The sequence below is a fragment of the Jaculus jaculus genome, chromosome 4 (genome assembly GCF_020740685.1).
Source record: "Jaculus jaculus isolate mJacJac1 chromosome 4, mJacJac1.mat.Y.cur, whole genome shotgun sequence".
NCBI lineage: Eukaryota > Metazoa > Chordata > Mammalia > Rodentia > Dipodidae > Jaculus > Jaculus jaculus.
Genome location: NC_059105.1, coordinates 154,875,302 through 154,888,075, shown reverse-complemented (window position 1 = coordinate 154,888,075; position 12,774 = coordinate 154,875,302). Strand labels below are relative to the sequence as shown.

Below are 12,774 nucleotides of genomic sequence, written 5' to 3'. Positions count from 1 at the left end.
AATTCGCTCTCTCTAAAATAAGAAAAAAAAATTTGAAAGATGAAATAACTTTGAGATGAACTATTAAAACAGCTTTTGCCCTTTTCAGATGCTTTATACCCACTTGAAAATCATGTAGTTGCTGTAAAATATCCGAGTGAATTATCATTCTTAGGAGATGGTGGTGCCTGTAATTGCCCCTGTCTGCACCCAAAGCTATAATTACAGTATAAATCACTGGCTTTTAAAGTACATTTTTTCAAAGGAACATGAAGCCAAACTAAAGTGTAATTTCTATCATCCAAAAAGTACTTTCTACTACATTAAATTATGCTTTGAAAACATCCGTAATAAAATTTATCTAATTGTTCTTAAAATGACTTTTTGAGGTGGTACTAGGGATCAAATCTATGTCCTCACTCATGAATGCTAAGAATATCTTCTGTCACTGAGCTCAACCCTCATTCCAAAATATTTTAGCAAAATTTGAACTTTTGTAGTATCATATAATTTGATGGCAGAAGTGTTGCCTTAAAAAAGACTGCTAATGCCAGGTGTGGTGGTGCACGCCTTTAATCCCAGCACTTGGGAGGCAGAGGTAGGAGGATCGCTGTGAGTTCAAGGCCACCCTGAGACTACATAGTGAATTCCAGGTCAGCCTGGACCAGAGTGAAACCCTACCTCGAAAAAAAAAAACTTAAACAAAAAAAAAAAAAGACTGCTAAGTTTTTTAGCTAGACCTTAAAGGCACTAACATAATAATTGGCTGAGGTGAGGTTAGAGTTATACGTAGCTGAAATGAGGTGAGAAATGTTGACTTTGGCAGTAGCCAAAGGGAGCAGGGAAATTTAATACCAGAGTGACTTGTTTAGAAAAGGAACAACATGGAATTGAGAAAAGTTGAGTTTAGAATTAGTTGAGTACAGCCATGGTTTGATTTCAAACCACTATATCTGCTGGCATTACAAGTTTAAAATGGTGTTTGGGGGTGTTTTTGTATTTTCAAGGTAGGGTCTCACTCTAGCTCATGCTGACCTGGAATTCACTATGGAGACTCAGGGTGGCCTCGAACTTCGAATTCATGGCAATCCTCCTACCTCTGCCTCCCAAGTGCTAGGATTAAAGGTGTGCACCACCACACCTGGCCAAAATGGTATTTTGAAGCAGGTTTATTTGAGAGCTCCATGGTGAGAATAACAAAAAATAACTCTGAGGCCCTTAAAAAAACTTGTTTTCTAACTGTAGTAGCAAGCTCTATAATTCCGGCAATTTGGGAAGCTGAGGCAGAAAAATTAATTGAGCCTAGAAGTTTGATGCCAGCTGAGACAACATCTTGAAAAGGGAGAGGGGCATGAGAGAGTCATACTTTGTTACTTTGCCTTATGGTTACTGGTTAGAAAAAGAATATTTCTGGATTACTTGTTTTCCGTGCCATCCACAGAAGATCAGAACAGAGTAGTTGAGCAATATAAGCCCTTTGATTTCATGGGTGAGGAAAGTGAACCACAGAGAAATGAAGAATGACTGTGAGTTTTGAGTTTGGTCATAAACTATATAAAGTATTGACAGTTACTTGAAACATACAGCCCTATGATGCATTAATTTAGTTTGGCTTTCTGTCATCAAATTGTACCCATTAAATGCTACTGGTCATCTTTGCAATCATTTCATAATTTTACTTTTCCAGATGTTACTGCTGTTTGTATATTAGAAGGGTTTCAAAATCAGCAAAGCATGCTGTTAGCTGATAAAGTTCTTAAACTTCTTGGGAAAGAAAAAGCCAAAGAAAAATACAAGGTAAGTTATCTGAGTTCAGTAATAGACTAACATTGTACAGGGTAATTTCTACCTTGTATTCCTTGAATGCAGGCATAGTGGTTATGGTAACAGCTGAAACTAGAACTGAGATATATTTCTTCCTATTATCTTGAACTTATATCTTTTTTCCAGTAAGAATGTAAGCTGTGTCTAATACTGTACTTGGAGAATATCATAATTCGTTTGTGTATAGGGTTGTCACCCCATGGGCCAAATCCAATCTGCTTTCTGTTTTTATAAGTGATACTCAAAAGCATGTTGTTGTTCTCAGCATTTGAGCTGCAACAACAGAGAATAGTGTTGCCATAGCACATAGAGCCCATGGGCTCCAGCACCTAAACTTTTCACTGTCTGGCCTTTTTATAGAACAGTATTTACCAACTCCTGTAGCATTGCTTTTTAAAGGTATGCTGTGTAAATGAGCATTCATTTTTAGCTGTAACAGGTGAATTCAACAGCTGTTAAGCAAAGGTCTGTGCTGGAGGAATATGTGCAAAGATATGGTCCCTATGCCAGGCATGGTGGCTTATACCTGTAATCCCAGCATTTGAGAGGCTGAGTCACGAGTATCTCACAAGTTCAAGGCTAGCCTGGGCTACTGAATGAAACTCTGTTTCAATTTAAAAAGGGAGAGGGCTATTTTCCCTTCCCTTTTTAGTTTAGAGGGGCCTAATAGAGTGAAGTGTTATATGGAGGAGTAACAGTGCTGTGAAAGTGCCCTAAGCCCCACTGAAAATCAGTGAGAATTCACTCCTGTATTTCAGGAATACCAAGGATTTTTCTTTGCTAATGCCTTGCTTTTTTTCTTAGTATTCAATGGCTAATCTTTTGTTTTTTTAAATTTTTTAACTTTTTTATTAACAACTTCCATGATTATAAAAAATACCCCGTGGTGATACCCTCTCTCCCACCACTTGCCCCTTTGAAACTCCACTCTCCATTATACCCCGTCCCATCTCAATCAGTCTCTCTCTTACTTTTGATGTCTTGATCTTTTCCTCCTCTTATGATGATCTTATGCAGGTAGTATCAGACACTGTGAGGCCATGGATATCCAGGCCATTTTGTGTCTGGAGGGAGCATGTTGTAAGGAGTCCTGCCCTTCCTCTGGCTCTTACATTCTTTCCGCCACCTCTTCTGCATTAGACCCTGAGCCTTGGAAGGTGTGATCGAGATGTTACTCAGTACTCCAGTCATTCCTTTCCAGCACTATGATACCTTCTAAGTGTGATCCTTTTGCTTGTGCCTCGTAAGTGCTGAGATTATATGTGTATGCCATGCTGTTCAGATATACTGATTAAGATTAGCCATTGAACAGTGACCTTGGGACGACTCAGAAGGAATCATGGTGATGGAAAGAAATGACCGCAGTGCTCAGTACTGCAGTATCTGTATCACACCTTCCAAGGCTCAGGGTCTAATGCAGAAGAGGTGGCGGAAAGAATGTAAGAGCCAGAGGAAGGGCAGGACTCCATACAACATGCTCCCTCAGACACAAAATGCCCTGGATATCCATGACCTCATAGTGCCTGGCACTACCTACACAAGACCATCATAAGAGGAGGAAAAGATCATAACATCAAAAAAAAGAGACTTATTGAGAGGGGGAGGGGATATAATAGAGAATGGAGTTTCAAAGGGAAAGTGGTGGGAGGGAGGGTATCACCATGGGATATTGTTTATAATCATGGAAAATGGTAATAAAAATTGAGAAAAATAAATAAATTCTTAAAAAAAGGATCACAAGTTTGAGGCAAGCCTACTTGGTAGAGTGAGACCCTGTCCCAGAAAAGCAAAAATAAGTTAATAATCTCTGTATTTCCCTTCTCTGGATGTAAGCAGTTAAACAGTTAAAACAGATTTCTTTGCTGTAAGGGACACGGGACACACACACACACACACACCCTCCCTCCCTCCCTCCCCGCTCTCCCCCCAGGTAGGGTCTCACTCTAGCCCAGGCTGATCTGGAACTCACTCTAGTGTCAGAGTGGCCTTGAACTCAGTGGTGATCCTCCTACCTTTGCCTCCCCAGTGCTGGGTGAAAGTCATTTTGTGAAGTATCATGTTAGGTGGCCATGGTTTGGTCTTGTGACTTAGAACTTAATATCGTTTAGTAACCTGAAATGAAAATCAGGTTTTCACAGGTCATTCTTGATATTCTGTAGTGTACCTGTGTCTTTGATGGGTGTTTTCTCATGGTAAACCTAAAATGATTGAATTTCAGAATCGTGAACCTCTGATGCCATCACCACAGTTCATTAAATCTTACTTCAGTTCTTTCACCGATGATATAATTTCTCAGCCCATGCTTAAAGGAGAGAAGTCTGATGAAGATAAAGACAAGGAGGGGGAAGCTTTGGAAGTAAAAGAAAAGTAAGTATGCCAAACATGCTGTCTGCTGAATGGCTTTGTGGTTGTTTTGTTTGTTTTCCCCAAGTGGATTCATCATCATCTCACAAAAAGAAAAAATATCTATCCACAGATAAAGACATATAATTAAAATTCATTTAATATTATTATTAAAATACTATTTTTTTTTCCTAGCAGGTATTTGCTACGCCTTTTTTGGCTGGCACTTTTACTGCCAAAAGTCTAGCTGTTTTTACGGCCCTCTGAGATTCTCAAGGAGTCCCCTGAGTCAGTTAGGAGGCACTAGCGTCAATTATTGTATGAAGCTTACCAGCTAAATGTTTTAGTCTGTGGAAGTTTTTGATAAATAAACTGTTGAATGCTTAGAGAGACTGTAATTTTCAAGATTTTTTTTTCCTGCTTGCTTAGAAAAGTGATATTATTAATAACTTGTGCTTGAACCTGTAGAAAACTAAAACCAAAGCACAGGGTGCTTTTATAGCTGAGACCCAGTGATATAGACACACTATCTTGCCTGCTTATCCATTCATACCTATTAGTTTTTGTGTTTTGCACTTACAGCTAATTCTGTTCTTTAAGAGAAGGTACAAATATTAATGTCAATAGGGCATTTTTTATGAATAGAAGAAAGGGAAATATTTTCTTTTAATAAAGAATAACTGAGTTTTAAGGAAGCTATTTTGCATAATTATACCAAGCTGTGTAAATATTACTTGATACATAATTTTTCAGCAAATTATAGTTTAAAAACTATATAAACGAATGTTTAAGATATCATATAGCTTTAGTAACAATAATGCAAATAATTTTTCTTCTGGTTACAAAATAGCTCTTGTCCCATTAAAAACAATAGCAAATTAATATTACTGTCCAGCTGTCTGGGGAGATGGTGGGATGTCACTTGCTCTCGTCAGCACAGCACACAGACCGAGACGGCTCCCGGCCGGGCTCTTTAACTGCGCTTCACTCTGAGCTCTAGCTTCCTATTTTACCTAGGCTAAAAATACTTACAGCTGTATAAACACCTACTTGTGTTTGCAATAAGTAGAAACTATTTACTTCCAATCTGATTTTTATTTTTCTTAGCTGGTAAGCTGAACAACAACATAAAAAAGGGGGAATAATAAAATGGAAGTATAGGAAAGATTAATGCAGAGTTAAATTTTAATTGATATAACATTTTCTTTTGAGTCACTTTTTAACAAAGAAAATGAGAAATTGTATTTTAGTTTACATTGTCTTATACAGATGCTACTTAGCTTATGTTGATATGTATTTTTTAGAACATTTCATTTTTATTTATTTGAGAGTGAAAGGGATAGAGAGAGAGAATGAATGGGTACTCTAGGGCGTACAGCCACTGCTGACAAATTCCAGACACATATACCATCTGGCTTATATGATTCCTGAGGAATCGAACCTGGGTCCTTTGGCTTTGTAGTCAAGTGCTTTAACTGCTAAGCCATCTCTCTAGCCTGATTTTTTAAAAATATTTATTTATTTAAAAGAGAGAAAAAGGCAGAAAGAGAGAGAGAAAGAATGGGCACCCCAAGGCCTCCAGCCACTGCAAAAGAACTCCAGATGCATACGTCACCTTGTGCATCTGGCTTATATGGCTACTGGGGAATTGAATGAGACTTTTGGCTTTGTAGGCAAGCTCCTTAACCACTAAATATCTCTTCAGCCCTATGATGATATATTTCGATAAATGCATCATAAGTTGAAAATACCATAATTCAAAAATGCTTTTGCTGTACCTAACCTCCTGAACATTTAAACTTAGCAACATGGTAGACCATAGAGTATTAGTTACTTACCTTCTTGAACCTGTGGGTGGCTGGGATCTGTGGCTCACTGCCCATGTTCAGAAATATTGGACAGTATCATGACCCATCTTTCCAAAGTATGTCTTCTACTTGCAATGTGTCATTTTTACACCATATTGAACTCCCAAATATCATAACTGGAAGACCATCAAAAATTTATTTTCAGTAAAACTCCCTTTTCTTTTGTTTTGTAGTTTAGATAAGGTCTCATTATAGCCTAGGATGACCTGGAATTCACTCTGTAACTCAGGCTGGCCTCAAAACTCAGAACAGTCCTCCTATCTTAGCCTCCCAAGTGCTGAGATTATACATGTGAGCCACCATGCCCAGCTAAGAAAAGTAATTTTTAAAGTGTGACTTCATAGAAGAGTTTACCTTTAAATTTGCTTAGCTGATATGTCCTTTTACTGATTTTAGATTTGTTCTTTAAGGTGAAACAACAAATCTGTTTGAGAACACTTCAGTTTGTTCCTACTTGTATTGCTCCCAACTTCAGCCATCTTCCACAAAACATGGTCTGAACAAAGGATAGGTCTGACCACACCTCTTGCCTTGGCTTCTAGGACAGTAAACTTACTCTTTCTCTTGCTGTTCTGTTAGCCTCTAAGCAACTGTTGAGTGCTGTTGATGTGCCAGAAGGTGAGTAAGACAAGATCTTCACACATGTTGCTGATAACTTTGCCTCTCAGTAGCTCATCTTTTCACACATCTAAATATCCAAGCCAGAGTGTTAACCTCATAGTTCTGCCAGTCAACCCTGCTACTTCTTTTGAAAAATGTTTCTTGAAGGCATTAATAAAATCCACTGTGGTTCAGAAATCCTAATCAGTTAAGTCTCTATCTAGCTCCACCAGTCCCAAGTGGTTGGTTAACTGATTAAGGAGAAATGACAATTTGGTATGACACAAATGTAGCCAGTCTTCTCATTTGGTCCTTTCCTAGCAAATAACTTCCCGTTTGCTTTCACCTTCAGTTCTGGATACTTAAAAGCCAAACAGTATATGGAAGAAGAAAACTATGATAAAATCATAAGTGAATGCTCAAAAGAAATAGATGCTCAAGGCAAATACCTGGCAGAAGCCTTATTACTACGAGCCACCTTCTACCTGCTTATTGGCAATGCCAATGCAGCCAAGCCCGACTTAGATAAGGTCATCAGCTTGAAGGAAGCTAATGTGAAGGTACATTTTGAAATGTGTGTGCATGTGAAAAAAAATTTAAGAGAAGTAAATGATACTTAAGGTACCCTTATAAAATAATCTTTAATTTCCTCAGTTAATTTCCTGACTGCCATAACTATTTTGCTCTGTTGTTAAGCAATTTTGTGTAGATTTTGGAGACCATTCTTTTGTTTCATGTTGGAAGAAGAGACCTACTTTTATGACCAGGACTTTGTTTTAATAGCAAGCAATAATAGCTACTAAATGCCATGTATATAATTAACACAAAATGCCTGAGACTACATAGTGAATTTCAGGTCAGCCTGAGCTAGAGTGAAACCCTACCACAAAAAAAAAAGAGAAAAAAAAAAAAAACCCACAAAATGAATTGGAGACCTAAATGTAAAAATCTCACACATCAAAAAAAAAAAAAAAAAAAAAAATCATGAAAAGCTTTTGAGCCAGGAATGGTGGCTTATGCTTGTAACCCCAGCACTTGGAAGGCTGAAGCAGGAGGACTGCCAGGAGTTCGTAGCCAGGGCTAAAAAATAAGGCTGTCTAAACAACAAATTATAATAGTTTTTGTGCAGAAATGACAGCATCAAAAGAAAAGCCTTCCACAGAATGGGAAAAAATATTGATAATTCTCTTATCTGATATTCCAGAATATAGAATTCTTAGAACTCAACAGTACAAAGACATCTGTATTTTAAAATATACAAAAGCTTTCACATTGTTGGGAATATGTACTGACCTGGAATTGACTATGTAATCTCAGGATGGTCTTGAACTCACACCAATCCTCCTACCTCTGCCTCCCAAGTGCTGGGATTAAAGGCATGCACCACCACACCTGGCCAGTAGTAATATGAAAATATTCTCGGCATCATTATCCATTAAAAAAATAAATAAATTAGAGGGGTCACAAAGATAGCTCAGCAGTTAAAGGTACTTGCTTGCAAAGCCTGTCAGCCCAGATTACATTCCCAAGCCACCCATGCTAGCCAAGCTCAAAAAGTGGCACAAGCATCTGGTGTTCATTTGTGTTGGCTTCTTATCCTGGTTCATCCGTACACACACTCATATGTGCAAATAAATCTTAAAAATGTAAATCAAACCAAACTTCAATGTTGCTCTGTATCTACTGCAGTGGCTTTATTTTTTAAATTATTTTTATTTATTTATTTGAGAGAGAGAGAGAAAGAGGCACACAGAAAGAATATGGATGTGCTAGGGCCTCCTGTCACTGAAAATGAACTCTAGGTGCATGTGCCACTCTGTGCATCTGGCTTTCTGTGGATACTGGGGAACTGAACCCACGCCATCAGGCTTTGCAACACATGCCTTAAACTGCTGAGCCATGTCTTCCAGCTCCTACAAATGGCTTTAATTTTTAAAAAAATAATGGGGGTGTGGCTGGAGAGATGTCTTACTGGTTAAGGTGGTTGTCTGCAAAGCTAAAGAATCCAGGTTCAGTTCCCCAGGACCCACATAAGCCAGATGCACAAGGTGGTGCATGTGACTAGAGTTCTTTTGCAGCAGCTAAAGGCCCTGGTCTGCTCATTCTCTCCCTTTCTCTTTCTTTATGTGTGTGTGTCAAATAAATAAATAAATGTTTTTAGAAAACACAGGGGCTGAAGAAATGGCTCAGAGGTTAAAGGTATTTGCTTGCAAAGCCTGATGGCCTGGATTCAATTCCCCAGTACCCATGTGAAGCCAGATTTACAAAGTCGTTCATGTGTAATGTGCAGTGGTGAAAGGACCTAGCACACCATTCACAGTCATTCATTCTCTCTCCCTGCAAATAAATAAATGAAAATATTTTTTAAAAAGACACTTAAATTACAAACAGTAAGGCTATAAATCAAAAACATGAGTAATAACAAAGTACTGGTAAAGACACAGGGAAATTAGAACCTCTTTCACTGGTAGAATAGACTGGAAATTAGTTTGGCAGTCCCTCAAAAAATTGAAACCATGGTTACCATGTAAGCTAGTGGTTCTACTCCTAGGTATAAAGCCAAGAGAATTGAGGACATATATACATGAATGTTCATAGCAGTATTCTTTTTTTCCTCAATTTTTAAAAAATTTTTTTTGTTGTTTTTATTTTTATTTATTTATTTGAGAGCGTCAGACAGAGCGAGAAAGAGGCAGATAGAGGAGAGAGGGAGAGAGAATGGGCGCGCCAGGGCCTCCGGCCACTGCAAACGAACTGCAGACGGGTGCACCCCCTTGTGCATCTGGCTAACGTGGGTCCTGGGGAGTCGAGCCTCAAACTTAGGCTTCACAGGCAAGTGCTTAACCGCTAAGCCATCTCTCCAGCCCCCCTTTTTTTTTTTCTCAATTTTTACTAACATTTTCCATGGTTATAAAAAATATACCATGGTGATACCGTCCCTTTCCCCCCCTTTCTCCTTTGAAATTCTATTCTCCGTCATATCCCCTCCCTATCTCAATCAGTCTCTTTTTGATGTCATGATCTTTTCCTCCTCTTATGATGGTCTTGTGTAGGTAGTGTCAGGCACTATGAGGTCATGGATATCCAGGCCATTTTATTTCTGGAGGGAGCACGTTGTAAGGAGTCCTACCCTTCCTTTGGATCTTAATTCTTTCCGCCACCTCTTCCGCATTAGACCCTGAGCCTTGGAAGGTGTGATCAAGATGTTACTCAGTACTCCAGTCACTTCTTTCCAGCACTATGATACCTTCCGTAGCAGTATTCTTTTTTTTTTTTTTTTTCGAGGTAGGGTCTCACTCTGGTCCAGGCTGACCTGGAATTTACTCTGTCATCTCAGGGTGGCCTTGAACTCATGGCAATCCTCCTACCTCTGCCTCCCGAGTGCTGGTATTAAAGGCGTGCGCCACCATGCCCAGCACAGCAGAATTCTTAATAGTCAAAATGTAGCAACCCAAATGTCCATCGTGTGATGAGCAGATAAATAAAATGTGGTATACCTGTACACTCAAATATTAATTGTCATAAAAAGAAGTACTAGCCAGGTGTGGTGGCACATGCCTTTAATCCCAGCACTCAGGAGGCAGAGGTAGGAGGATTACTGTGAATTTGAGGCGACCCTGAGACTACGTAGTGAATTCCAGGTCAGTCTAAGCTAGAGTGAGATCCTACCCTGAAAAAATAAAAAAAGAACTACTAATGTATGCTATAACATTGTTGAACTTTGAGAACATTAAATGAGATGGCAAACAAAAGAAGCATGTAACATACACAAAATTCAAATTACACATTGGAATGGACAGGAGATTGGTGGTTTCCAGGAGTTGGCCATTAGAGGGAAGAAGTGACTGCTCATGTTTAAGGGGCTTCTTTTGATGTAATGTAAGCGTTATGGAATAGGTGGTACGGGTTAGTGAATTGTTAACAATTTGAGAACATACACTTTAAAAGGGTAAATGTAGCCAGACGTGGTGGTGTCACACACCTTCAGTCCCAACACTCGGGAGGCGGAGGTAGGAGGCCACCCTGAAAATAGTGAATTCCAGGTCAGCTTGGACTAAAGTGACAATCTTACCTCAAAATAAATAAATAAATAAACAAATAAAGTTAGGTATGTGCATTGCAGTAAAGAGAAAATTAATTGGATAGAGAAGTGATAAGCAACATTCTCTCACCTTTGGTTTACAGCTTCGAGCAAATGCCCTCATCAAAAGAGGCAGCATGTACATGCAGCAGCAGCAGCCTTTGCTGTCTACTCAGGACTTTAACATGGCCGCTGACATCGACCCTCAGAACGCAGATGTTTATCACCACCGAGGACAGGTAAGTCTGACCTTACTACAGTTCTCATTGAGCTATTTGATAACCAGTTTTGTATCATTTTTTATATCTGTGAGCAAAGTATCATCTGATTGGTTTACACTTTGGATTAACAGCTATTTATTTACATCCTGAATGTTTGTCTTAATAATTTTGGTATTTGCTAAAGGGAAAAAAATGCCTGGGTGTTGGAGAGATGGTTCAGCTGTTAATGTTGCTTGCCTGACAGCTGAGGTTTGATTTCCACAGTATTCACATAAAGCCAGATACACAAAGTGACACATGTGTTTGGAGTTCACTTTCAGTAGCAGGAAGCCCTGCCATACCCATGCTTACTCTTTTCCTCTCTGCTCATAAGTAAAATAAAACGTTCCCCAAAAAATGATTGACTCGCCAAATCAGTTAGTTTTCAGGTGCTTCGGGTTCAGAGTTTTTCAATTTCCAATAAAACATAAATTTAGCAAACATTGTGAGTTAATGCCACAGCCAGGATGATTTTTGTGGGCTCTTTACTATAAGGAAATTCTAGGCTGAACTCAATAGTACCAAAATAAATTTATTTCTTGGAGTTTGTAACATGAGGAAAACAGTTCTAATTACATTGTCACATGGAAAGAATATGGGTTTCTGATCTGCCTAACAATATAGCTTCTAAGCATGCAATATGAAGGGAAATCTGAACTATTCTTACAGTAACTGAAAAGTTGACATTTTTTAACTTCTTTGTTAAATTGTATTTGCTTCTGTTGTTTTTTCTTAGCTGAAAATACTGCTTGATCTAGTAGAAGAAGCAGTAGCAGATTTTGATGAATGTATTAGATTGAGACCTGAGTCTGCCCTGGCACAAGCTCAGAAATGTTTTGCATTGGTAGGTACTGTTTTCTTTGTATTTATAAGCATCATTTTTATTTTCCAGTGTTGACAAAAGTGTGTGTTTTGTTGCTTATAAAATGATGTGTTCTCAAAGAATGATGTGGGGGGGGGTGAATAAGCATATGTTAAATCAGTAAGAAGCTCCTGAGTTGCACAGGCAGGTCTTGAATTCATTGACCTCAGCCTCCCAAGTACAGGGATACAGATGTATGCTACCACACCCATTTGAGTTTATAACCAGCTGAATATCTCCTGCTTCTCTGCAATAGACCAATGCAAAGGATCCACAAGTATAGTGGAAAAAATAGCTTATAATCACTTGATTGCTTCTGTTTACCCTGTGGTCAGTCCTAAAATATATTTTCTTGGCCTAGTCTGGTGGTTCACACTTTTAATCTCAGCACTAGGGAGGCAGAGGTAGGAGGATTGCTGTGTGCTCAAAGCCAGACAGGACTACAGAGTGAGTTCCAATCATCCTGGCAGAGAGAGATCCTACCTTGAAATACCCCCCACCTCAAAAGAATTTTTTCCTTTTAAATTACAGAAGTTGTGTCATAAACACAGTTACATTATACATGAAAAAAATAACAATTTGATATTCAAAAGTCTGTAGCTAGGGGCATAACTCAGTGAGTGGTACTGTGCCTGCCTCACATGTGTTAAGGCTTGGGTTCAATTCAGAGCATGTAGAAAAAGTAAGCAAATAAAAATGATGCCAGCTGTATACAAAGTTCACTTCTTAGGGGTCACTGTGCTTTCTACTGTGTTGACTATCCTGAAATTAATTATATAGTTGCCATGAAGTCCTCATTGCCATAATCTTGATTCCATTTCCTTGGAACCTTTCTGGATGCAGCAAATTGTATACATTCTGGGGGGAAAAGATATATATATATATATTTTTTTCATGTATCTTTTAGAACATGTCAATATTCCAGAAGTTTTTTAGTTCTTCATTTGATAGGCATGT

At 38.6% G+C, this 12,774-nt stretch overlaps 1 protein-coding gene across 1 annotated transcript in view; it reads left to right on the top strand.

Annotated features, from left to right (window-relative positions):
• The window catches only part of Tomm70 (translocase of outer mitochondrial membrane 70), a 49,928-nt gene that overhangs the window by 20,845 nt on the left and 16,309 nt on the right, over positions 1–12,774 (top strand). Inside the window, exons 4-8 of the mRNA XM_004671710.3 lie at positions 1,667–1,776; positions 4,022–4,170; positions 6,967–7,174; positions 10,800–10,934; positions 11,692–11,799. Coding sequence (XP_004671767.2) covers positions 1,667–1,776; positions 4,022–4,170; positions 6,967–7,174; positions 10,800–10,934; positions 11,692–11,799 — 710 coding nt within the window. The remainder of the gene's footprint in view (positions 1–1,666; positions 1,777–4,021; positions 4,171–6,966; positions 7,175–10,799; positions 10,935–11,691; positions 11,800–12,774) is intronic.